The 27,810-nt window shown below is 40.0% G+C and overlaps 1 protein-coding gene across 4 annotated transcripts; it reads right to left on the minus strand.

Moving 5' to 3' along the window:
• Positions 1-1,397: 1,397 nt before the first annotated feature.
• UPF3A (UPF3A regulator of nonsense mediated mRNA decay) lies at positions 1,398-27,810 on the minus strand. 4 transcript variants are annotated; one of them, XM_064439889.1, is made up of 10 exons: positions 27,498-27,810; positions 25,098-25,204; positions 16,713-16,819; positions 14,586-14,684; positions 14,380-14,490; positions 10,801-10,856; positions 10,551-10,709; positions 8,623-8,783; positions 5,899-6,137; positions 1,398-2,882 (listed from the first exon to the last, which is right to left on the minus strand). In XM_064439889.1, exons 1-10 carry the CDS (start codon positions 27,729-27,731, stop codon positions 2,815-2,817), a joined length of 1,341 nt encoding a protein of 446 aa, XP_064295959.1. In that variant the 5' UTR covers positions 27,732-27,810; the 3' UTR covers positions 1,398-2,814. The 4 variants fall into 4 exon arrangements, with proteins under 4 accessions (XP_064295959.1, XP_064295951.1, XP_064295965.1 ...); XM_064439881.1 differs by having other exon boundaries at positions 5,843-6,137; XM_064439895.1 differs by having other exon boundaries at positions 5,843-6,137; positions 25,098-27,299; positions 27,498-27,587.

Consider the following 27,810-nt stretch of genomic DNA (forward strand, 5'->3'; position numbering starts at 1 on the left):
GCACGGACTTGGAAGTGGATTCTGCTTCTTTGGCCATCGTATTTTGCAGCGTTACCATGAGGTACACGCTCACTTCCAGCAGGCAGTGCCCCCCGAGCCCTGGAGCAGTCTCCCCTACAGATATGGCTGTATAAGCCCCCATCACAAACCTGATCCCTGCTCCCACAGGCATGTGCCATCCTGCTGGCGCTGCCCGAGATGGCCATCAGCAAGGAGAGGGGAAGCTTGGCAGGGGCATTTCTCCTCTCCTGGGGGCCACATTTTAGTGGAGAGCCGGTGGGCAGCACTCCCTCACGTCCTGGGCTGGTGCTCCTGGCGCTGCCTTGCTGCTCCTGTCTCTCCTGAGCTTGTCATGGCAGGTGTTGCACGGCTACAAAAATACTCGGATCTTGCTGGTGGTGGCCAGTACTTTCCGCCGGTCTCCCCAGATGTGGGAGGAATGTGCGTGTGTGGAAGGTACCCGCTGGCTAACAGAGGTCGTCCCAGGAGCTCCTCGAGTGGCACAGCCACGCTGTCAGGCAGCGTGGGCTCTCGGCATGCGGCCATGGTGCAGGCACCGTTGAGACTCTCCATGTCTGAGTCCAAGTGTCCTGCATATTCCTTCCACATGAGTACAGACGTCAAAGGGCAGGCTCTCTGCCCCACCGTGCCGGAGGCGGCATTCACAAGAAAGCAAGAATGAGCCAACAAACAGGCTGCAGGAATCCCGGTCAGTGAGGGCACGGCAGCCTGACCTGACAGACACGGATGGAAAATTACTGCTAGCTGAACTGTGTTTTGTTAATTACCTACAATGCTATCAAGAGGTACTCCTAACCTAGGCGCTCGGGTGAAGGTGGGGCAGAAGCCTGACAGCCACCACTGGCCACAAGGAATGAAGCTCAACCGTGTGCAAAATTGCTCTCACAGAGGGAGTGAGACCGCTCCTCCAGCCTCCCCAGGGCATCCAAACGGGTGGGAAAGGCTCGCTTTTGAGCAGACCCTCATCTGGCGACGATCTCAGTCCGGCTCTGCTGCAGGACAGCCTTCCTGGCAGGTCTCCCTCTCCTCGGACCAAGCCGGGCTCTGTCACTGAGGAGGATGCCTGCCCCGTGCTGCAGCTGCCTGACTGGGCCAGGACCCCAGGACAAAATCCCTTCTCTGCAGTCTGGATAAACTTAGTAAACAAGATAAACTTCAGATGGAGTTAACCCAACTGATTCTCTAACAGCAGTTTTACTTAAGCTTGAAGCAGTTTTAGTTGGCAGCTCACTTACCTAGCTTGCTATTCAAATACTTCTCAACTTATTTTTATCTGCTCCCGAAGAATACCAAGTAGCGTAGCATCTTACTTAATTTTTCTACAGTAATAGATGAAAAATTTGCAGAAGATCACGTCTCAAAATCATAGTCAAAATCTTTTTGCTTTTATTCTATTTAATGCTTAATACCTGGGAAAATACAATAAATAATTTTTCAGTCTAGAACAACTAGATGTTATGCATAATAATAAAACGTTCAAAGAGGATGTAAAAATAAATTAATATCTTACTATTTAACTTCAGTGACAAAGCAGGTCTCAGTTTCAGGTGACTGAGAAAGTTTCAGCTGTGAAAGATAAATGAACGTGTTCTGCCCCTCTGTAGACACGTGACTATCATTGAAACCAATGGAAGAGAGACATATACACACACACATATATATATGTGCCTGCATCAGAGGGCAGAATTTGGCCTGGATCTTACGAAACGGTAGTTTGAATTTGACATTCATGTGTGTTTATTTTTTTAACAAAAAGAGAACTGCAGAACGGTCATGTGTCATACCTTGCCCAAATCCTGTAACCGCAACTTATATGAAACATTAGCATATAAAAAGTCATTGCTGTACAACCACTTTTTTTTTTTTACAAGTCAGTGTCAAAAACATAAAAAACAGCTGATTTATTAAAACCAGAGATATCGTTTAAGTGCTGAGGTTTGCGTTAGCTTTCTTCTGCTTTAAGCACAGGAACCTATTAAAACAAAAAAGGCAAAAGTGGCTCAGAAAATTATAAACTCCCCAACAACATACTTGTAGCTTTACTAACACTTATCCGACACTATAGTTAATTGAAAAACAATGTAAACACGTTGAGGTACAGACACCAACAGACATTTCTCACAACTGTGCAAACTGCAGGCCTCCTCCTGCAAACACTCCTGGCTCCGGAGCTTCCTCCCAGGGCCAGTCCCACCGAGCCTGGCTGCAGCTCCCCGCAGCAGCGGCCCCCGCCACTGCCGTTTGCAGGAAGGGGTCCCGTGACCCTCGTGTCATGCACCGAATATATTTAAAGTGCCTCAGATTTCAAACTGATGCGAATCTACATTTCATCTCTTTCGACTTGAAAAGGTGAAATAGCTTCTGAAAAGTCTTATATAAATACTCCTTTAAAACTATTAGAGGTTTTCTATTTCAAGGTAAATCTAATAAAATATCGAACTGCTTTTCAATTAGGCAAATAGTGTTTGCTCTGCTTTTTGTAAAAAAGCAACTATATTCCTTTGCTGTAAGATACTTTACAGATCTCCAGCCACTCTTCCCTTTATTTTATGGAAGGTACGAGGCAGAGCTACTATAATTTTGTTGGTGCAGTCGCCTGTGGAGTTCTGAAACAGCCCTGTGGATTTTTTGTGATGACACTGAATCTTAAGTTCATTCCTTTACACAAGTCTTTTCTCCTGTTTGTCTTATTCTGCTTCTTCGCTCTTCTCAGAACCACCTCCAGCTGAATTATCTGCCTCATACTTCTTATCAAGAGCATCTTCGAAGGATTTCCCACTGCAGTCATAGGTTTTACTTGTAGATCCCGTATGTGTTCGAGTGCGAGCTCCTGGCTGGTATAACTGCATGGCTGGGCGATCCTAGAAGGAAGGAGATGTGGTTAATGCTCTGAGAAACCTGTGTGGGATACATGCGCAGGATTTTAAAGTGATGAATGTTTGTGAAGAAAGTAGATTTTGTGTTAAATCACTTCACATTGCTTAAGACCCAGGAAAAAAATGGACTGTAATGAAAATTGACTGAGTATTTAATATCTGTCTTGTTTATAACACTATTCTTGGGAGCCAAGCATTCTGAATAAATGAAGAAAGCTGTAAAAATTAAAGATCCTGTGATACCTTTGATGTAAACAAGGAGAAATACTGCGGACAATTATCAAACGCAGCATTACAGGTAGAACTCTGAAATATGTTGCTACCTTCACTAACATCAACCGGGAAGATCAACAGCCTGTGCACCTGCAACTCTGCAGATAAATGACAAATGTTAAACATAAGCATAAAAAAGTAAGACAAACCAGAGAACAGCTTAGCAGGTAACAGCTAGAAAATGATCCTCAGCGGAACTTGACCACCTGGCATGTGTGCCCTGCTACTTCAAGACATGAAGCACTACCGTGACCTAAATGTGGAACGTGCATTTTCATTATACACGTCAAAATAAAACTGCAGTTATTGCTGTGCTCCATCATACCTTCCATACTGAGTAAGAGAGCAGGGGAATTGACCCACTGATGATAAACAAAGTAAGTACAATCTGAACATGCGCAGGCTGTGTGAGTGACCCAGTCATACACACGCTGATTTGATCACTGGAAAATGGAAGAAGGAGCCAGTTTACAAGGAAAAGACACCTCAAACTTGCAAATGGCGATGCTCCATAGCTTGTGAGAGCGCTTTATATTCTTGAAGTTTCAAGAATTAAACATACTGCTTAGAAACTCTGCTTAAGAAGTCTTTTCCTAGTGAGAGTGTTTTACTCTCACAAATATTATGTTATGAAGCTACCCATTCACCAAAACCTGAGCTTTTTGACCAAAGTCTTGTGTTAAGTTTAGCAAAGAAAACTGAACAGCCTGTCTTAAGACAGTGGCGGAGCACTGAAATTGTCCTACATCAAACTACATTAATTTTCAATTGCCTTCATAATTTGAAGTAATTCTGGTCTTTTGTTCTTTCATTCTTTTTTCTTATTCCCAATATGCATTTTCCCTTTTTCCGTGTTTTTCCTTCACCTTTGTCTTTTTCCACTTTCCTCTCTATCTCTTTAGACCAGATAATCAAGACTGACTATTGGGCCACACAACTAGATCATTCTGGTTAGCGCTCTGTGGCGTGGATGAAACGCATAACATACATCTTCCTACCTCTACATCACAGCTGCATAAAACTAGATCCTCTGACAAGCAGTGCCCGTTGGAAAGTTTATGATAAAGGGTTCAAACAATTTTTCATATCCCAGACCCTATACTTCGCAGTTTGCATGAAAGCTAGCATAGCTGTTACTTTCACCGGAAATTTTCCATTTTCTAATTAACTCTTGGAAACTTCAGAAAGAAGCTCGATCTCTGCCTAAAAACTTGGGTTGGCATTGTCAATTCTATAAGTAAGTTGGAAAACCCAGACCCTAACTCTTATCTACATGATAAATACTCTAAGGAAAAAAGTCACCACCCTGCAAAAAGCTTTACTGATGCTGTTTATTTTGTTTAGGGAACAAATCTAGCACTTGAAGCGTGGACTAACCCAGAGACTCAGCAAGCTACCAGAAGTGCGATAGGAAGAAATAAAAAGGAGGCGGCTTGACAAAAGGCCCCCAAGACCCACAGTCCAGTTCCAAGGTTGCAGATATTTCACCAGACTCCAAGATTAGCGTGGCAAGCGTGAGCAAAATTGCTTTTCCCCCCTTCCTGCTTCTGAACTAGCCGTTTTTTCTGACTGTTCCACAGCTTGAGCCGCTGGTGTATGTGGCAAGCGGCTAATGTGTATACGCGTTCAGATCTCACCTATACTACCCAGCTGAGCTTTGCATAAGCAAAACGTGGGGCACACCAGGCTTTCTGTGCTTGCAACAAGGTGGCTGACTTGACACGCAGAGCGAGTCCACCTGGACTTGCTCTATGCACACTCCATTCAGGCTCACTCTGTGCGTCACCACTTTACTCCTTGTCAGCCTGAGCCCACGCCACAGATCAGTCACTTGGTTTGGAAGAGAAGTTTCACCAGCAGAATAAATTTCTACACAAAACAGTGTTTCGGTCATCTTTTGTGGAAAATCTAGGATCAGAAGGGAAGAGAATGAGGGTCTCAAGGAGAGCCACCTCCTGAAAAGACCCTGGCACATCCATGAAATCAGACAGTCTGAGACAAATGATGCCTGCGTCTCTGGGAGACAAATAAGGGACGGGTTTTCTACATACCCTGCTACGGGCCCCGCTTGCACTGGTTTTGCACCTGCTCTTTCCCTGACAATGGCCACAAGGATAATTTCTCCTAACCAAATGACAGCCTCTTCCTACTGGTGTGTACACAATACTGAAGAATCTGAACATTTATAGACTCTAAATATAATGGTCTCTGAATTAGCTATTTATTTAAGTCCTTATATTTCCTCCACTGAGCAATGCCTGGCCAGTCTAAAATACAATTACTTCATGAGCTGGGTAATGGAAGTACCTTTTTAAAAGACTAGTATGCCACAGTTTTTAAATTTCATGACAGATCAGAAGTATAAGAATTTTTAATACACTCATAAAATACAAGGCTTCCAAGAACAGCGTTATAAAAATGTTAGGGTTGAAATGAAGACAGAAAGTCTTCTCTGTATTATAAATATGAATGAGCAGAGACCTGTGAGCTTAATTTATTTTAACTGCTGTTGTCCTCTTAGAACAGTAAAGAGAAGTCTGGATTTTACTGAAAATGAAATAAAATATTGCTTTTTTTGTAAAAGCATCTTTAGGCTGAGTTTGCAAAAGTAAAAGCTGTGATCTTGAAGCATATTTAACTAATGAAAGATTATCCTAAATGAATAAAAGAACCTTATTTCTTATGCGCTCCTTTTTGGATGCCATGTCATCACACTTGTCCTCTTTACCCAGTTTGTCTACTGCCTCCACAGTGAAGCTGTAGTTGTAGTTCCCTTTCTTTCCTCTGTCTTGGTTGTATCCTTTCCCCCACTTCAGCTCTTCTTCATTCCTTCTCACAAACTTGTCAAACTCATAGTGAGCTCTATGCTTTCTGCCATCATCCAATCGATACCTTTGTCTTTCGGGTTCTTTGTCTCGAAATCTTCTCTCCAAATCTCTTTGCTCTTTGTCACTATCATTTTGTGACCTACAAGTATGTACAAAAAGAAAGAAAATCCAAGCAATTAACAGTAAAAAAAAAAAGCTGCTGAAGGCTACAACACAAAGCCTTCCTTTGACCTCAACAGTATTTAGATTAATTGTGTGGCAAGGCTGTTTTCTTCTCATTAAGAAGGGGTTATGTGCAATTTTGCTCAACGTCTCGTCCGTGTATGTCCGGCCCTTGACTATGCATTCAGTTCAAGAGAGCAGACAAAGCTTTGCAAGCAAAATCTGACTTTTGTGCAACTGTTGTGGAAGGCCTGCTTTTCAACTTTCATCCCTCTTTGCCATCCCATAAATAGCTCCCCAATACTCTTCACATAAACACATGCTGCACGATTAGGCCTGTTCTGGAAGTGACTCATGTATATGAGTATTCCCTTGAGTGAGAGCATTCGGGGCCCGAAGGAACTGGGTGAGCATCATGTATCAATTTGTAAAGTTTTATGACTCTATTTAACACAAATTATTCACTGACATTGCAACTTGCAGAAGGCATTTGTGAAAATGAATACTTATGTTCCAGACTTTTGTGTATTATGTCTCCAAGTAATTTAGCCTACCTTTGCATATTTTATTTAGGCAAAAGAACATTACCTTACCACTACATAATACTTAATTTCTGCTATGCTGCAATGGGTTTATGTTATAAAGGCTATTAGTTTGCAATATTTTGCTGCCTGTCTGATACAATTCTCAGCTCTCTTATTCACTTCATTGTTCCTGTTCAGGAAGCGGGTGCTTCTCTAATACAGCCAACTGCAAATAATGAAGAAAGATGACAGAAGAGATTGGAACTTTAAAAGGAGCAAATACAGGCAGTTTCTTTTTATATATTACATAGGTATAAATACTTAAAATTGAAACAGGAAAGTTGCTTTTGACAGTCTGCTCATGTTTTGGGAAGTTACAGTTTATTACTGATTCTGAGTCAGTGACAAAGTAGTTACAACTTTAATTCACAATCCATCTGAAATAGCTCACAGCTTGCTACCTAATCACATCCACTAACAACCATGATGAAATAAGTGCTTGGAAAGACAAGGTAACACTTACTGTACCTGCGCAGCCGAAAGGATTCTGTTTTACACCTGGAAAATCTACATTAATGCTTATTAAACTCAGAGGATCAATAGTAAAAATGTTATATGGCACCACCAAAAGCTTAATACATAAACAGCCTTATTAGCAAAGAACTGAATTGTCCCTGCAAGTGTTTCTGTTGACCCTGCTCTGTTTCCTTTGTTGAAGAACATCAGTGAAAGAGTTGCTGAATATTTTCAATTTCCATTAGAGAACAGAAAATGGAAGTTGTCAGCATCTTTCAGGACATACTCAACATACTGAATCACTAAGCCCATGTAAGTCCTTAGAGACAAAAAAAGATGAACAATGGTGAACCATTTCTTCAGCCAGCAAATTCTGTGGGTTTATTTTCTGGTATTCAAAGTTTCTTTACTTTTTGATTTGCCATCAGGAGACCATTTGCAGCTCCTCATACTTTCCATAAAAATCAAGAACCTAAGTGGGCAAAGGTAAAATTTAAACTACTCAGAATAGGCAAGTAGCCTGCAAGGCTCCTACAGCACAATGCCAAACTTCCCCTAATGCTGTGCATATAATACCTTAGGTAAATTATTTAAATGCTCAAGCTTGTTCTTATGTACACGATGCACATATATATGACGTCTCAGATTCAGCTCTTTCATTTTGCAAAGTACTTTTGAGAGCTTGGCAGAAAAACACTACTGAAGAACAAAGTATTGTTTATCTCGGCGGCATATTGTTCTTATGTATCTTACATATCTTATGGATGAATCCTGTTTGCGATGGGACACACCTGCCAAAGACATGAGAAAGCCAGGTGCTGAAAATGTCTGTAAGACATTTTCAGGCTACAGTAGTTACAGAACTGGGCTATACCTCCTGTTCCTGCTATTACATATGCAGCACAAAAGGCAGCGGGACACTGAGACAGCCTTCTGCACCTATCAGTCATAAAGCTGTCATTCACACCTTAACTCTTCTGCCATTGTCCCATTTATCAAACACATTTATCTGTTTATTGCAGCAAAAAAAATGAAGAAGGTGTGGTGGAAGAGTAAGGCATCTGAGGCAATTTAGTCTTTCACATCAGTAACGGAAGGAGGGCCTTACCTGAGCTCTTGATGGGGAGCAGGTGAAATAACAATGAAACTCTGAATGACTTTTCACACAGAAATCCTTCCAATTTGGGATTTCAAAACATTTCACAAATAACAAACTGCATCCACTAATACTGTCATCAGGTCAGTAAGCTGTTATTAAACACCTTTTACAGAAAGGACAGTGAGAGATTTGTTCACACAAAGAATAAAACCAGTTCCTTGCTGACAAAACACCCAGGCAACGCACCACTTATATAATGTTTAAGCCTTCAAATGAAAACATTTAGGACCTACTTTGGAGCCTAAAAGAGAAATATTACTTACTTTTCCTTAAGTTCTTTCAGTGAAGCCTCCAATGATTTGGATTTTATACTCCCAGATCCAGGTGATTTATCCCATTTGTTTTCTTCAGTGTCAGCTTCTTCACCTTTTTCTTTGTGCTTTTCACTGGCCAGTTCATCTCCTTTTTCAGGCTTCTTGAGAAGCTAAGAAATATTTGTTTCTATTATAATGTAAAATTATTCTCCTCTGTTGTAACGGACATTTTAACAATTTATTAGATATATCTAAAACCTCTTAAGGTTGAAGATATTTAAATGCTAGGAATATATTTTACGAAATACACAATGTAAAAAGTTATTTGAAGAGGGCAGTTTACTTTTGCTAAGGAGCGACAATTATTAACAGGCATTCAATTGCACACTTTTAAATATGCTGAGAATACTGGAGAAAGCACTTACCTACTCTTCTTTCCTAAGTTTTATACATAAAGATATTATTATGGTCTATGATTTCGTAGAAACCATATAACAGAGCTCAATGTTATTGCCAATAAAACAAAAAGCAGAACCTCTAAGACAAAAGAAGCAAGATTAAGACTTCACGAAATATTATATATAAAAGGTGTTACACATGAACTGCTTGGGACAGACTGGCATATAGAAGTAGGTGCTTAGTATCAATACAGCCTGACAGAAAACAGACTGAGGAAAAAATGATGATGTTAGCAGAAAAGATTACATTGCATTTTGACCTTGGAGATTAAGATTTCCAAGCAGTCTGTTCCTTTCACAGCAAATACCCAATACAGAGCTTGAGCAGTGACTAGTATTACAGGAATAATCTTTATAGAAGGACCAATTGTCTCAAGCCATTTCTCCAACATTTCAAGAATAACCAGAACATCTCATCAGTCCTTTCATTCCACCAGTTTTTTTGAAATGCGCACAGGTTATTCTTCTCCAATATTTCACGCTTCTATAATGTTTCTCTCAGGTAATATTTTCCTTTTCCTTAGGAGACAGAACTAGCTTTTGAGGTCACATTGCCACAGATATGTCATAAATACCGGGGTCTTTTGGACAAGCAGGTTTGGGTAATACATTTTAAAGAATAACTCCCTTTTTTTCTGAAGTTCTAGTATATTTTTCTTGATGCCTAAACAGGAAAAATCTGTAATTCAGCTTCAGAACTTACTATTTTTTACATCCAGGTGAAGGCAACCGTTGTCCAGGAAGAAAAGGAGGAGGAAGGAAGTACACAGCCCTGTGACTTCTACCCACCACAAGATGTGGAGTGAGTCTGTGTGCCCTTGCATTAAGCAAACAGACTTTTATACCAATTTTCCTCTTCAAAACAGGCTATCAAACCTTTCAAATACCACAAAATTTAGTTCAGATGAAGTTTTTTTATCTATGCAACTTATACAAATAAGGTTTTAAATACCTAGACATAATAGCACAAAATACACCCGCCTAAGTAAAGTAATTAAAAGCACATCTATTCAGGTTGTTATAAGGCAGCACAGCCCGAAACTAGCAAGACTTTGTTATAACTCAGTTAACGCTTACTATTACAATAAATCAGTTCTGAGCACAAAAAACCAACAACCTCAGCACAAATGGCTAAATGAAGACTGACATGACAGAAAGTGTTAAGGACTTATTTGCAGTTATCTTGCAACACGCTAGCACAGAACAATTTGGTTCTGTCAGGTTATGTCGGCACAGAATGTGGCAGTGTTGTATAAAGATATCCCCGTTACCTGCATCAGCACATCCCTGAACCTAAGGTAATTAGTCTCACTTTTCAACAACACTACTTGGTCAAAGCTCTACATTACTTCCCCTTCCAGTCAAAACTTGTTTGGTATCTTCATGCTGTACTGTCGTACCCTGCATAAACAGCATAAGTGAGATACCAAAGGAACTTCTGGGTAACTTCAACAGAAAAATATGTTTTCATTAAGGTACCTTGATCCTTATTTCTTTTTCAGAAATCTTCTTTTGCTTCTCCACTTCTTTTCTTTTACGTCTTTCTTCTTCTCTGCGCTTCCTTTTCTCTTCCTCCCGCAGACGTTTCTTCTCCAATTCTCTCCGCCTCCGTTCTTCTCTTTTCTCCTCTCGTATTCTCTAGAGAGTTCAAAATGATTAATTGTAAATTGTCCAATGAAAAACCATGTGAAACATAAATATTGAACTTCAGGCAAAAGTCTGAACGTACCTGCTTTTCTAATTTTCTATTTTTAATATATTCCAAAAGGGGTGTTGTTCTTCTAGCTAAAACACAAAAAATTTGTGATATAGTGTTCAACTCCTAAAATATGTACTCATTTCTTTACTTCAGTACTAACCCCTTTTTTCTAGCTTTATTTGCAAGGGAGCTAAATAACTAATAAACCTATTTATTTTATATATTTTTGAAGGCATTCCCATAATTCCATTTTAGGAACAATTTGTTGATCTTTTGTTGTTAGGGTTAGAATCAACAGAGAGATGTTGCATGACTATTTAATATTTAATTAGAAATTCAATCTTTTCAGTTCAGAGAATGGCTTTTTTCTCTTTCTCATCAAACAGTTATTCACCAAAAAGGAAAAATCTGTTCAGAATCTACTCCTACATTTTAATTTTGTACATCAATGCCTAGCTATATTGCAATTCACATACAGTCCACATTACTGTAATCTCACACAGAATTTTTCAATCCCAGATTTCAAAGTACATCATGAGGAAACATTTCAATTCTCATATAACATTTGCATTTAACTACCATTCAGCATTCACCTCTCTATGGGAAAACAAGATGAGTAACAGGTAAGCGGTTTGTCCCAGGTTACACAGCAAAGTAGCAGCAGATTCAATAAAAATCTGGCTTCCCAAATAACAAATAAAATGCCTCATCTACTGGATCGCACAGCCATTCTTACATTACAGAGCTGTCTCCACACTCTTAAAAGCTAGCTTCTAAGCCACCTCCCTGAACCATCCCCAAATTCTACAAAAACTTGGAGAACATAATCAAATTCTATATCATGTATAGCATTTACGACAGTCAGGATTGAATTCCAGCTTGAATTCACGTACTTATAGCTGTGAGTAGTTACAGCAAATTTTGTCAGTCCTAGATGTCCCAGGACAGAGTTAAAGAAAATGTTTACTACTAAAAATTGCTCTACAGTTATTTATAGGACTCTTCCTCAAACCAGAAGAAAATGTCAGTACTAGAATGCATGACAGGATTTGGAAGCAAAAAAAAAAAAACAACAAAAAAAGAGGGGGGGAAAAAAAGGAATTTTTAAAAAAAGTTTTCAGCAAATTTGAAATGGCATAGCCAAAATCTAGACGCAATTTATATCCCCAAAACATTTGAATGTTTTTGTCTTGAAAGTGTGAATATCCTGGGGGCAACCCATTTGTTAATGATAAAACTTTGTTGCACAGTTACAAAAGGGAAGGCTTGATAGGATTCAGTATTTATTTTTAGCAAATATCACTGGTCAAAAGCAACAACCAAAAAAGATGGTTGATTTGAGATCTTCCTCCCTCCTCCCTAGATTCCCCGTGGTACCCTCCACCTCTCTCCCACCTGCCTGTAATTTTTGACAACTTGTAGGTCCCCAGCACCCTCCCTGCCAGTCTCTCAGCTCTGCCTCCCTCTCCCACTCCTGTAAGTTCCTCCAGCCGAGCAGTGTCTGCCTCTAGGCACTTTTACATGCTGAAAGTGACGACAAATTGTAACTGGAGGGTCTGGGGAAAGGATAAACTGTGCTGGGAGTCCAGAACTTGACCCTAGTCATGACTAAGGCTGTGATGCAAGAGGTTTCATCAGAAATTATAACTTGAAGTTCAAGGGAGAGAGGCAATGTGATGAGTACTATCAAATGAAGAGGGCAAAAAGGAGTGCTTCTCAAACCTGAATCTTAGCCATCTTATTTATGGTCCTTATTGCAAATAAAAACCTAAGAGGTTTTTCTTAAAATATCTAAGAAATTTTAGAAGAAAATAAATTACAAAATCAAGACCTGTGTCAGCAATAACTTTTATATTTCATCTTGCTCTCTACAAACAAGCCAGAAGAATGAGCTTACCTTCATCTTGTTACAGAGAAAATCTGTTTTGTATCTCTCTGTCACATGGAAACTGATGAGCTAATGCATCTGATGTAATGCATAAAACATGTTGGTTTGTGTTAATGCTACCTGGAGAAATGCTGAGAATGTGAGGCCCAATTTGGCCAATAAAGTCCTGGGCATGTCTTTATTGACTTCAGTTGGAGCAACACCTTTGAAACTGGACATGCAACTAAACCCTTACACAATTTTGCGATAATCATGCTGAAGTAATCTTTGTTTTATATTGATAGCAATGGTCACAGTTTTGAATAGCAGAAAAAATAAAGCAAGTAATTTGTTTTCCTGTGATTGTACAGAAACAAAACATTGAAACTCCTCATGTAAAGCTGCCTTCAGCCAATACTGTCACTCAGAAACCTGCAACTCTCAAAACTAATAATTTTCATTGATATAATATTTTAATATTAATACATCTTTCTTTAAATTTTAAACATCTTGTAAATCGTAAACTTCTTAGAAAATTTTGACTGCTTTTACTCCGCTGTCAAATACTAGGGAAGATTTGGGGTAAATAAAAATTGTTGGAGAACTTTCCTATCTAGAAAAGCAGCAAACAAGTTTTATTGATAACAGAATTATCTAAATTTCCATACTTCTAACATTTCCATTTCCTCTAAATTGTTTAAGTTCCAAATCTCTCCAGTCAACTATAAATTTATGCATACGAAACATAATTAATGCCACTAAAGAAATGCTTGTCACAGGCGGAGACAAACAGAAAACAGCAGTAACAAGTGATAGGATGAGAGGAAACAGCCTCAAGCTGTGCCAGGGGAGGTTTAGATTGGATATTGGGAAAAATTTCTTCCCCGAAAGGGCTGTCAAGCATTGGAACAGGCTGCCCAGGGAAGCGGTTGGGTCACCATCCCTGGAGGTATTTAAAAGATGTGCTGGACGTGGTGTTTAGGGGCATGGTTTGGTGGTAAATTTGGCAGTCTTAGGTTAACGGTTGGACTTGATGATCTTAAAGTTCTTTTCCAACCTAAATGATTCTATGATTCTAATCAAAAGAAGTGGCTACTTTTACACTGTAAAGAAATAATAGCTAAGGTAGATTTTTTTTTCCCTACTCAATTGTCACACCTAGGCAAAGACTAGTTCTGCATGTTGTCACTTGGAGATACAACACATCGATATTCCATGTCACCCTGAAAGCTGCATACTGGCGTTGAAGATTTCAGTGTTGATCTTACTAAAGATTCCCCCCGAGACTGTGAAAGTCATGCTGCATGCATACAGAAAACAAGGTGTTGGCTTACTTTCAAAGCTTTTGCAGAATCTTGACCGTGAGAACAGAGAGAGATCATTTCATGTTTCTCAATAAAAGCACCTAATATCAGGGATCCATTTTTAAGTCTTTGGCTGTTTTATCTTTTAAAAATAAATCTTCCATCTTTTAATACATCTGTAAGTATTCAGAAGTATTAAGGACCTATATCTGAAGCCACTGTGCATGCAAAACTTCCAGTGAAGTCAAGTGATTCCATGCATAGAGGCTTAAAAGAATAGGTGGGGCATTTCCTGTCACTACTTGACTGGATAACAAAAATTTAACTGCAATAATCTCAATCTCTGTCAGACTGAACAAGTCAGCTCTTGCAGGTAATATAATAAAAATATAAAAATATTTAATATTCTCAGTAATAAGAAAAATCAAGAAAACAGACCAATGAGTTCCCTTGTTTTGGCCTCAATCTCTCCCAAAAGAATCTCAGGATTGGCACAGATTTTCTCTTCATCAGCACAATAACTCTCTAAAAATTTCCTATATTCTGGATCTGTGAAGAAAAAATTTGGAATTATGTTAATACTTTGCAATGCATGACAGAAACTGAACCTATTTTCCACTGTGATGCAAGGAAAACATGTTTACCATCTTCAATGCTCCCAGCTTTGGCATCTTTCTTCTTCAGCTTCTTTTTTGAAATCTTCTGGAATGGAGCAAATTCAACCACTGCAGGATACTCCAAACCTTAAAAGATATCAGTCCTTAATTTTCTGAGGGGAGAGAAACATTCCTTATATTCAAGTAATATTTTCAAAGCTCTTGAAGTTTGTGTTGGTAGCCTTACTTGAAATCAAAGGTTAATGTTTCTACAATCCCATCCTAAACTTCTGATGAAACATTACATGTAGCAGTATTTTAGATTCAAAACAAAATACATTTATATTTTAATTATATACATAAACATTAAATATCTTTTGGACATGCTAACAGAGACCATCAAAATGAAATAAAATCAAAATCAAAATAAAAATAAAATAAAAATAAATAAAAATAAAATAAAAATAAAATTCTTGCATTATCATTTATAATTCCCTTTTAATACTTCACAGATATTCACTGATTAGAAAATATTACATAAACTCTCAGCCTGACAACTACTACTGCAAAATGAATTTGAAACAATTGAGTTGTTTCTGTAAAGTTTCGTTGCCAAAAAGCTTAAAAAATAAATAAATGCTGAATAATATGCAATAATAAATCACACCTTCTTTCCGAACCAAAACTGTAAAACTCAGCATGTAGAATTGTGCGAAACTTGTTTTTTTCTGTTATGGCGGGTGGACTACGCGACTTCTTGCCTGTGTCTACTGGCATGGATTCTTTGTTTGGAATTCTGCTTTAAATACTGGATTCTTCCTGAGACTGGTGTCAGAACTGAGTGTTACCTTCTGAATTTTGCCTAGTTTCCACCTGCAGCAGGTTCAAGATTACACTTTGCTCAAGTCCACTGAAAACTTGGCTTAAATCTGCTAGAACACTTGTTAACCTTATTAAACCTGGTAATCCTTGTTTTAATTTTAGCCTCATGCATGCAATGCTGCCACAAGCCTCCCCAGAGGGCACCTTTGATCAGAACTTGTGCTCTTTATTTGCAGAAACAACCATGCCAAACTGGCCAGCTCTGTCCAAGCTGTTTTGCAATGTACAGAATATTCTGGCTTCAGCCCAGCCTAACACTGAAAAACGTACTTAATTTAGACAAATGAAGTCTTGGCAGAATCGTAAAAATAGTTTCTTTCTAGTTTTTAACCTAGAAATGAAATTTGAAATCTGGGAATCACACACAGTGAGGAATGTGTTGTTCTCCATCTCTAGGAAAATCCATCCAAGTCTGATTAAGTCAGAAGCCTATAAAATATCTCAGGTAGGAAATGCTGAAGAGGAATTTGTTAGTTTGACAGACAGCTTCTTTAGAGATCAACTCTCCAGTAAGAGTGGACAGGACTACCTTTCACAGGACCTCCGAAACACTGAGTGTACCAAATAGGCAATGTCTATACAAGAAACCCACAAATCTATGTCTGCTGTATACAACCTATGCAATTTTTTACAGAAGGTATGAGTGAATGAGGCAAGGAACTGCTAAAGGGAAAGAACCATTTCTTGGCTACAGCAGTTTCATGTTACTGTAGGAGACCCGGATTTACATTACAGAGTTTTTCTTTACTGTTGGGCAAACTTTTGCAGACTGAACATTTTAAAGATGGCAACCAATTTTGTCGCTCTTGTTCTTGGAAGGCAATTCAAGATGTCTGCAAATACTCTAAAAAGTCAAGCTGTACATATCTCAAAGTGGGCAACCAAAATGATGAAGTCAAGTTTTTGTCTTGCTTTTTCAAAATGGGAGTAAGTGGCACAACTTTATCTCACAGAAACACACTGAAGATGTAACGATTCATGCTTGCAATGTGTTCGGTCACTGTTGTGATGAATTGTGAGCTTGCATAAAATAATTATCTTAATAGGATCTTCATAGTGTATTGCTTAAGGTACAAGAATGCAGTTAAAGCATGCACATCGCACACACGTAAGACTGCGTGGACAAATATATTTTGCACTTCATTACCTTTTAAATGATAATTTTAATGCATTTTTATGTAATTAACCATATGTTGAGAAAAAAAACGGCATAATTAGCAAAAAGGAAAGAAATTAATGTTCTAAAATGATATATGTATACATACACATTTAATATCTTACAAATAGTCCAACCTTTATTATCAATGAAGACATAGCCATCAAAGCGATCTCTAAAAAGAAGGATGTCCTCAGGATTTCTAAAGTTAATGTATGCTCTTGAGTAGAGATGAGGATAAAGGCTGCAACAAGAAACAATTTTGTCTTCTGTTATTTATTATTCTGTTCAGCGCTAGAAAAAAGTAAAACTAGAAGGATCACACTGCAATTCTCATCTTCTTTAAGAAATGACTACCTTAAACATGCATATCAAAGTCTTTACATATACATATCTAATTATATATAAGACAAAAAGTAACCGAACAACTGAGTTCCTGGATGCAGCAGTGAAATTTACTCTGAAGTGAGACAAATATTTCTAGCTTGTTTTGCCTCCCTAAATTGCAGAGCATACACTTCCACTGTGCAGCTTTAAGTCTAATATTTTGTGGTTTAAGAGATATGAATAACAGCAGTGCTTTTAGGGAACTTCTTGGGCATGCTAAGAAAGTCTTTTGTTGCTGAAAACAGAAGGTAAGTAAAAGCTCCCAGTGAAAGGGCAGTTGCCAAGCTGTCACTGTATTTAAAGAGATTTCCACCTTTGAGAAAGATTAAATAACCTAATAATCAGCAAGATAATCCACTGAATTATATACAAATAAGTAAACTCCATCTGACATACACGTGTATGAATATATATGCAATGGCTAGTTGTGAAGAACAATTACTGTGAAAATCCAAAGCATTTCTAGCAAAAGAAAGAACAGGTACTTACCTAAAATAATTCTGATTCTCCAAGAATGTATTGGCACAGATCCCACTCCAAGGGTAAAAGTTTAATGTGCCTGACAAAAACCTCGGGGTTGGCGCACCACCAACCACAATGCAAGTGAGGTAATTTAATGAATTACACCCCATCAGCTAAGTTTCTGTGAGTCATGGTATCTGCATGCTTTAGACCCCTGCAACTGTGATATGAAACAGTTTGTCTTAAACTGCCTTCAATGGTGGCTATGAGTTATGCCAGGTTTTGGAAGGAATCTGAACACAAACCCCTAACTATGTTCATAATGCTCTTGCCACACATGGCCTATCTTCAGACAAACTCACCACCAGCAGCAGCAGACAATAAACACAAACAGCTGCAACCATATTTCAGTCCCATAGCTATTCCATAACTGGATTTTGCAATGAGTGAGAAAGAGCAAAAATATGGGTTGCATCGTAGGATCCACACACATGGCAGCTCAAACCAACACCGTTACTACAAACCACATGATTTTTTTCATTTTCAAATGTGCATCCATATGGATTCCACTTCGTGTGTTAGGAGGTGACCATAAAGAGCAATGCTGTCAATAACTAACCAATGATTTTGTAAACCCACCAAATTGGTGTTTGATATTGTAGCTAGGAGAAATGTTTAACAAAAAACTAGAAGGCTTTTTTCATTTAGATGTTTTGCAAATACCAGCTATGGAGTGTTTCTACAGCATACAGAGGATAAACCTTCTAATTCTATGGAAGAGCTAATTCATCCATATATACTGACTGTATTTTGAGATTCTAGGATGGCAATAGCATTGAGTGAACAGGCAACCACAAAAATGCCTGCTAGGCAAGGCTAGGGCTGTGCTGCTGACACAAAGCAGTGCTGAAAGATGCTACAGGCATGGCATGCTCCCTCATCCACCACAGCCCACAGATGCCACACCGCTACAGACCGCTTGCAAGCGACCTCTAGGCAGCTTGATCAAATGAGCATGGTGGTATGTGGCTTGTGTTTTGTCATGGGGTACTGCAAACCCTGCAGAGTCCTCTCTGAGGATCCGCAAACCTCCAGTCTGCCCATGCAACACAAGGTATCTTGAGGGTGGCGGTGGAGTTACCACCAAGACGCAAAGCAGATGAAAAGAGCCAGCTTCCTCCCAATCAGTTTCAAAGCAAAAAAAAAAAAAAAAAAGATTAAATATAACACTTTTCATAATTACATACAGTCAAAAAAAATCTTTAAAAAATGCCTACAAATGTATGCAAAGGAGGAAATTCTATTGTGGCAATCTATAGCTGTGCTGGAAGAAACGTCTCTGTGCTGCCCAATGGCTGGAAAGTGAAGAAGTCTGTGATAACTGGTGGCTCCCAGGAAGATGTAAACTTCCTTCTCTGTCATGTTAACAGGACTGTTCTTAGGTTTCATATTCTTTGATGTCTAAATTAAATGAGGCCTTATACTAGAGATTGATATGATTATACACTTGAAGTGCTGAAGATTCACAAGACAAAACCAGGAATCTTGAGGGAGCATTATTTTTCACCCCAGTTATTATTATCTGAGATTGAGAAGCTGAGTTTCAGTTCCTAGTCTAAACAACTATTTCACTGTTTTATCCATCTGTAGTTTTTGTAAAATACTAAAACTTTCCATAGATTAAAGACTGGGATTCAGATAAGTGTCCCAGCCACAACATTGTTGTGGCACTTCTTTGTCTCAGTACACAGCGAACAGCTTCATCATACAGCTGGATTTTTTTTTTCCCTGCAATAACTTAGAACCTTATGGTTGGGCACATAACCGTTGTGAAACAGAACTGAAAATACCAAGAGTTATGCCTTCCGTGTTTCATTCAGCTTGTACATCAATGCCATCTGTTTCATCTGCTTTGGTAACACAATCTTTTCCTGGTACGCAACGTAGTATTTTCTGACATTTTCAGCTTAGGCTTATCAGAGTGAGTATCTTTTGAAACAGAGAAGCATTTGTGATGGTTATTAAGGATTTATTAGTAAGAAAAAAACTCAGTCTGGGATGTATAAACAGGACCCTGGAAAGCAGAGATTTAGAATTTACCTTGCAAATAAGGGATCCGATTATTGTTGCTATGTATTATTAACATCTTCAAGAACTTCACTCACATCAGCAAAAACATACAAAAATATACAAGTGTGCTTGTGCACAGTAGGATACTGATGTGCACAGCAGCACGCTCAAATAGGACTTTGTCCATTATTGGTGCTATGTCACAGGCCTGAAGGTTGTAGACACACGGCTACTACAACGCTTAGCAACTACAGGTTTCTTCTCTGATGGAGCCACTTCTACAAATAAAGAGTTGGTTCTCACACGAGAAACATGAGCAAGTTAGATGTCAGAGCGCTTAGTGCATAAAAGCCTGAACACTGAGTGTTTCAGACCCCTCTTAGGCTTTTTACCCAGCAAGTGAGCAGTGTGCCTAAAAAATAAAAGCACAGAATTCACTCTGAATGGGAAGCTAACTAAATGCAGCGAATCAGAAATGCTTAGCACTGGCCGGCCTATGAAATAGTGTCTGTTACTCTGGGTTTCAGACACCTGACTTCCAGCTGCAGCTCCCACACCTCCACCCACCCTGGACTCCCTCTTCACCTATCTGCTGAAAACCTACCGGCGTGACACTGCAGAAAAGACTGCCTGGGCTTCACAGGGCCACAGGGACTCTGTGGCTAATACACTCTCCTAGGAAGAAACAGTCCTGCTCTACTTTTGTACTTTATATTCAGCAGTTATTGGATAAAGTACATTTTTTCCTCTTTGGGATTTTGCCTTCCAGCTGAGTCCTACAGAAGGGCCACTGGACTCTGTGCATCTCCTTCTTTTTTCAAGTATCTACCAGCATAGATTTCATCTGGGATTTGAAATTCAGTTTTGAGGTTGCATGGCTAGTTTTACAGTCAGACAGCTGGTTCTATTTTGCCATATGTTTGCTGTCTGTAATGCTGCTATCCATCCATATCATGTTTTCAACAGATGCACTGCACATGATGTTGGCATCTCTGGGTTATCACTTAGAGCAATCCCTACGGAAGTAACTCAGATGAGTCTGACTGTACACATTTATTCAGTACAAGACAGAGTTTCTTTGTTTTCTGCCACGCATTCAAGGATATTCAGCCTTTTACATCATGTGTTATTTCTATAACACTTAGTCTATCATCTCTTTAAGCCCTTAATTTTATAGTAATTTTAATAACAAACACATTCTAATAGTTTACTTCTTTACAAAATATCTTTTAACACAGTTGTGTAAAAAGATTGGTATACAGGAAAGCAATTTTAAATAGTTATCTACAATACAAACAGCAACATATAAACTATAAAACCAGCCATCACATCTTAGTAAAAATACTTACCAACTTATCAGTCATGGGCTCTGTGTATGTGTATATATAATTATATCTACTTACATGTATACAAATTTAAATATATAGATCTCTACATCTAAATAATGGAGTGTTAAATAAACTCCTCCATCCATTCATATATTACATAATAATTTCTGATCAAAAGGATAACTCATCATCTACATCGTCATGTCAAGCTAACATCCACTGGCCTTCATGCATTTTTCTCCCACCCTCTGTGGTCATTCACATACTGGATGGAACTGGCATAATTCTAAGTTAACTCAGCCTTCCCTTTTTACAAATACAATTGAGCACAACTCGCCCAGCAGTGGAGAAGCAGAAATGATGTGCAGTTGTGATGACAGACTGTTGCTCACTGCATCCAGAACACAGTAGTGGCAGTTCCTTTGAAAGTCTGAAGGTGCTGCCCCTTCAGAGCTGCAGCTCCTGGGTGCATCCTGGGTGCATACTGCCATCCTACAGCATTAACGCCATTTCCCTATGACAATCCTGAGCAAAATGTTGGGAAGAAGTTACAAAGGGAAAAGGAGGAGTGCTGTTTGCAAGAAGCTTTATCACTATCTGTGATATACGGCATGGCATCAACTATTTGACTGGCTTTCACATAAGCAAAGCTCCTGTTCAGGTCTCTTTACTTCGATAACCTCACAACACTACTAACGAATCCTAGCACTTGGCATTCATTGCCAATCCCAAGGGATGACCCAAATCCTGCAGGGCCAGAGCTCAAGCACTTGACTCAAGTTTTAGAAGACTCAGAAACATTTACAAGCAGACAAAAAGATGTCTGGAAAAAATAGTTAATATTTGGAGTGTGAGAACAAGACAGACTGTCAGGAAGGCAGAGCCTTTATTATCAGCTATAGATAGTGTGTCTATCCAACAAACACCCCTAAAGCCCATAGAATCAGTCACAGAAGCAGTGTTTTATTTGTATTTTGATGTCAATGTACAAGAGAGAATAAATGTAATGCAGTGAATTAGATGAATCTAAAAAAATGAATGAAACACGATGCAACAGTCACTTTCAGAAATTATTTTACTGAAATGGATGTAACTGGAAAAGTGTTGTACATTAATGACATTAATCAAATGAAATGTTAAAACGTTTATAGCTTGCCTAAAAGAAGACATTGCAAACCTGAAGACAACCTTTAGACTGCAAAAAAAAAAAGAAACTGGAGTTGATATGCATATCTTGTTTGTTTTGTCCTCTAGAGTGAGATGACCTTGGAAGTAAAACGTGGAAACCGCTCTAGTTAGACCTCTCTAGTCCTCCTTCTAACAGCAACTAGTAAAGGATGCTTAGAGGAAGTTTATTAAAAAGGGGAAGCTATACACACTGACACTAAACCTAGGATATAATTTCAGCTACTTGCAGCCTAGGGATTTTTGTAACACAGAACTTGTATCCTTGTGTTTAATAGGCTTTCGTAGATAAATATTTGGCTAAATAAGTATTTGTCTAACTGTTCCTGAACCATTTTCAACCTCCATCATTTCTAGCATCAATTTCTGACAAGGAATTTTACGGTTTAACAGAGCATTCTGTGAAAAGAAAAAAAAGTATGTATGCCACAGAAATCTCACCGAGCTCTTAGAAACTTCTGTTACCTAGAACTACACAGGATGCAGTTAAATTGAGATGTAACAGCTCTCAAGACAAATTTGTCTGCTTCTGCATCAAAACACTTGTACGCCCCTTTCTCTTTCCAGCAAACAGATCCTCTTCACTGAGCAGTTTCTCCAAATCATTCTCTTGTTAGGTAACAGGAAATTTGCTTTAAATCTTACCATGTTTTTATTATCACTGAATTCTCTGGATTGGTTGCCTCTGTGCACATGGTGCAGGATCTAGAAAAAAGCTAATCAGTAAAAGAGAGAGGGCACTGTAGAGAGAACATGCCCACCTTGTCCTGTGGCTTTTCCTGTTAGCTGGAACGGCCTGAAGACACATCCTCAGAGAGTTTTCTGAAATTTTGTGAACTGTCCGGAACATGACACATTACTGCAACACAATGCTTTATATTCAGAAAAAAGTCCTCTGCTGGATAAGAGGAGATGAAGACTCACTGTATTAATCTTGTCTCTAACTCACAATTTCTGAAAGTTTACTGTATATTCTAGAGCGTGTGAACATGTAGAGTTAAATCATAAACAGATGGTACATGGGTATGTGTCAGCATTCCAACAAAGGGGGCAAAGGCGGCAAGGTGATCCTGGGCCAGTCAAAGGACAAATAATCAGTCAAGCCAATACTCTGTAGAACCACACTTAAATGCCCATTTAAACTGCGTAGTTTGCTGAAAGAAGTCGTAGCCGTACAAACCTTGTAAAGATAAACCTGTTCTGAAAAAATGCATCTTTTGTATGACAGCGTATTTTTTAAGAAGATGAAGTGTAACAAAGCCAATACAAAACAGTTTATGGTGAAAAAATCAAACCTAGATGAAAACACTTTCTTCCAGAGAGTTTAAATTGTGATAGCAGAAGACACGAATCCAAAACTCAGGAGGAAGATAACATTTTTCTCCCAGATCATTAGTTTATTACAGGGATCACACACAGGATTCAAGGAAACTGACAAACCAAGTAACACATACCAGAGATTTCATTGCTCAAAAAAAAAAGTTTAAAAATGCGTATTCTTTGCTTGCTGCACCTTGAAGTCCAGTAGCAAAACAATATAATATAGCTTTATTTTCTTCAGACTTTGTTATTTTTAGTCACCAAGATCTGCTCTTCAAAGCAAATGAATTTTTAAAACGTTTTAAGCGTGTCTCTCATCCCTTTACCAGAATGAACTACTGTGTCATCTTTGCAATCTAACAAACTTTTTTATATACACATATGTTCTGTCCCTAGCTATATGGAAGTACAAAACAAATAACACGGTGTGAGAGAAAAAACACAGTGTCTTTCATCAGTGACCTGACATGGGTGCAATTGAATGAGAGGACAGCAAAACTTTTGAGTACTCCAAATTTCATCACATAAAAGTAGAGGGAAAATGAAACTTTATATGTACTTTATATTCGCAAGTGCCTTCTCTTTTCCCTTATCAAATGACCAGCTGGGACAGAAGCCTTAGAGACCCATTTGGAAACACAGATGAGGTTCAGAAGAAAATGTAATTACAAAGACTTTCAATCAGAGTAAATACTCCTCTTTCCTAAGTTTGTGTCTTTTGTGGTTCTACCGGAAAAACTGAAGCACCTACTATTTTGTTGCTGCACGTATGTGTAACTACCCAGGTCAGGCAACTGCCATAAAGTTTCGCTAAATAGACGTTTGTTTCTTTATGATTGTGGAATTAGCTCTGAGAGAACCTATGCAGTCAGAGGTAACCACCTAGTAACACGGTGGCAAGAAGTGGCAGCATCCTTTCAGATGAAATCAGCGCAGGAACTAGACTGTTCCAAGTTCAATTTGTCACAAACTGTTCCTTACAAGGAAAGGCTATCTGCTCTGGGTGGGGCACTCCTAACTTTAAAAGTTGGTCAGCAATAAACATGCGGGATCTCTCTGTAGTCAATGGAAAGAATCTGGTGCCTGTGGAGGATGATTCATCGCACACTAAGACAGGCTAAGATGGGCAAGATGGATCTTATACTTTAGTTTTTCAGAACACATGCAGATGTACCATACAGGGTATTTTGTTTATTTTAGTGGTTAAGTTCCTTCTCTTCTGTGAATTGTTTTGTTTGAAAGGGAATTGTATTTTACCACTGTGATACTCAGTAAATTATACAAATATACTACCAATTCCGATTTATTTTAAATCAACAATTATTTCTTTTTTAAAGTTTTGCATAAGACAAAAATTAATAAAACCGGATTATTTACAAAACTGTATGAAGTAAAATACAAAAACATGTAAGCAAACACAGAAACTAAGCTCAAATGGCACTCATTAAAAAACTTCTGTGATATTTGCCCTAGGTTGACTCTTTCTCACAGCTGATAAACCAGTCTGTTGCATTTTACCAATGAAGGTTAAAAGAAACATCAGGGTTTCAAACAAAATTATGCCCTATTCATATATAAAAATTATCTGGTTTAAAATCACCAGTGTAAAAGAAAAGGGCAGGAATGTGTTGTCTCTGCATATGTATCCAGCTTTTCAGAAATATTTTAAGTAGCTAACAAAAAGGAAAAAAAAAATATTATTCAGTATGTCCAAAACACCTTAATTAGGTTTTAAGCACCTGAAAACCTACACAAACAGCTCATCCCTACCTGGGATCAGCAGTGCAAAACTCAAAATAATCATGGGCAGGTAGAGGATGTAGCTGTTCCTCCAGTTGCTCCTTAGTAAGACAAGGAGGAAGCCGTCGAATAACTACCTGCATATATAAAAGAAAACGGAAATTTATCTCTGATCTAAATACTGTAGAAAGAGACTATACAAATTGTATTACTCCTCTTTAAAAGCTCTTCTTCAAATTGGAAACTTCAATTGGAGCATCAGCCTCCTAGCAATTTACCTTCTTGGACGTGCTGACAGATGGAACAATTTCCCTATCTCAGTTTCTGCTAACATTGTAAAATTGTAGGATAACTGAAATATTCTGATGAAAAGCTTGAGAACCACTGCAACTTAGCAAAGAACAAAAGCTATTAACAAATGACAAAAAAAATAGACACTGAGTACAAAATTTTTACATTATCTCCTTTTAAAATGATTTACACTAGCTTTTAAATCTTTTATTACAACAGTATCTTAGTGTATTAGGTTTATGTGCCCAGGTGCTGGCAGCAGGGGGCTCCAGGGCAGCCCTTGTGAGGAGGGGCCGGGGCTGCCCCATGCTGGGCAGGGCTGGTTCCATCTGGCTCCAGCGGCCCCACTGCAGCACATGGCTGAGCCTCTCAGTCAAGGTGGTGGCACCTCAGGGAAAACTTATTTAAGAAAGGACAGAAAAGGCTGCACAGCAGTGCATAAGACAGAGGCACGAAGGAGGAAAAGTGCAAGAAACAGCCTTGCAGACACCAAGGTGAGACAAGGAGGGGGAGAGGTGCTCCAGGTGCCAGAGCAGAGATTCCCATGGAGAAGGCCATGGTGAGGGAGGCTGTCCCCCTGCAGCCCATGCTGTACCATGGTGGAGCAGATATCCATGCTGCAGCCCACAGGGAACCCCATGCTGGAGCAGGTGGAGGTGCCCTGAAGGGAGCTGCAGCTTGTGGAGAGCCCAGGCAGGAGCAGATCTTCCAGCAGGACCTGCAACCCATGGAGAGGGACCCATGGTGGAGCAGGTTTATCCTGAAGGACTGCAGCCCACAGAGAAGACCCACGCTGCAGCAGCTCATGAACAAATGCAGCATGTGGGAGGGACCCCCACTGGAGCAGTTTGTGAAGAACTGCACCCCGTGGCATGGACCCCACACTGGAGCAGGCGAGGAGCATGAAGAGGAAGGAGCAGCAGAGAGCTGTCATGTCCTGCCCTCAGCCTCCATTCCCCACCCTCCTACACTGCTTGGGGGCAGAGGAGGGGGAGCCTGGGAAGTAGGGGGGAAGGGTAATGATTTTAAACTAAAGGAAGGTGGATTTAGACTGGATATAAGGAAGAGATTTTTTACTATGAGGTGGTGAAACACTGGCACAGGTTGCCCAGAGAGGCAGTAGATGCCCCATTCCTAGCAACATTCAAGGTCAGGCTGGACGGGGCTCTGAGCAACCTGGTCTAGGTGAAGATGTCCCTGCTCTCTGCAGGGGGGTTGGACTAGGTGACCTTTAAAGGTCCCCTTCCAACCCAGACCATACTATGTTTCTATGATTCTAAGGTGTTTTAGTTTTAAACTTTGTTTCTCACCATTCTACTCTAATTCTTTTAATTAGCAATAAATTAATCTTCTCCAAGTTGCATCTGTTTTGCCTGTGATGGCAATTTGTAGGTGATCTCCCTGTCTTTATCTCAACCAACAAGGTTTTTATCTCATTTTCTGCCCCTGTCCTGCTGAGGAAGGAGTGCGAGAGCAGCTGGCTGGGGGTCTGGCGGCCACCCAAAGTCAACCCACCACACTCAGGTAAACTGGCCAGTAATAAAGCTTGGGAAACCATACAGAAACCTCTGGGACAGAACGATGCCAGCACACGAAACAGTAAAATGGCCATCAAGCTTCAGAGAATCTATTTCAATTTCTTGCCAATATCTGAATTTAAGTTACAGTGATTTTCAGTGCTTCGGTTTTGCAGTTGGGAAAATGGAAATAAATCAAATCTCCCAGGTCTCTATGTAAGTATTCTTTGATAAGCGCTCAGATAAAGCCATGGAGAGAGAAGTGTTCTCCTCCTTGCAGGAGCTGCTTTGCCACAGCAACAGCCAACCTTGATTTCTGAAGAATGAAAGGTGAAAAGGCACGCAAATTCGCGGTGCTGCTGCTGCTGGGGATCTCAGAATACTTCGGTGAATAGATGCCCTCATCCCGCACCTGAATAAACACCTGTCAGAACCAGAACCCCCTGAAATTAAGACCCAGCCCATTAAGCCGGGCCCACCTACCCCACGCTCCTCACGGCAAACTCGCTCTGGTCCTCAAGACATCCCCCACGGGAGACGCTGCTGAGGGCGGCCCCCGCCCCGCCCCGCCCCACGCGTGCCCCGCCCGCCCCCCCCCACGGCTGCGCCCGCGTCCCCTCACTTTGCTCAGAGCCGTTTTTTTCTCATCTCGCTGTTTGCCCGCCGCCGGGTGAAGCGGCGGCGGCGGCGGCGGCGGCAGCGGGGAGGGCGGGGAAGATGGTGGCGGCAGTGGGTTTGGCGGAGCGTCCGGGTCGCGACGCGGCGACTCCCGGCGCTGCGGGATATCCATGGGCCACTTGTCGCGGCCGCTGCCGCCCCGCATCAGCCCCGGCCCGGCCTCCCGCTCCGACCGCATGGAGCGGAGCCGGAGCTGAAGCCGGAGCCGAAGCCGGAGCCGCCGGCGGCGCCGCAGCGAGGCGGGACCCTCGCGAGAA

Source organism: Phalacrocorax carbo, chromosome 1 (genome assembly GCF_963921805.1).
Source record: "Phalacrocorax carbo chromosome 1, bPhaCar2.1, whole genome shotgun sequence".
Lineage (NCBI taxonomy): Eukaryota > Metazoa > Chordata > Aves > Suliformes > Phalacrocoracidae > Phalacrocorax > Phalacrocorax carbo.

Coding starts and splice junctions, on each gene's coding strand:
- UPF3A (XM_064439881.1), bottom strand. CDS start 27,731: ATGCGGTCGGAGCGGGAGGCCGGGCCGGGGCTGATGCGGGGCGGCAGC. Junction 14,491..14,585: donor AGCTGGGAGCATTGAAGATG/GTAAACATGTTT, acceptor TTTTCTTCACAG/ATCCAGAATATAGGAAATTT. Junction 2,883..5,842: donor AGGAGCGCATAAGAAATAAG/GTTCTTTTATTC, acceptor CCTTCCTTCTAG/GATCGCCCAGCCATGCAGTT.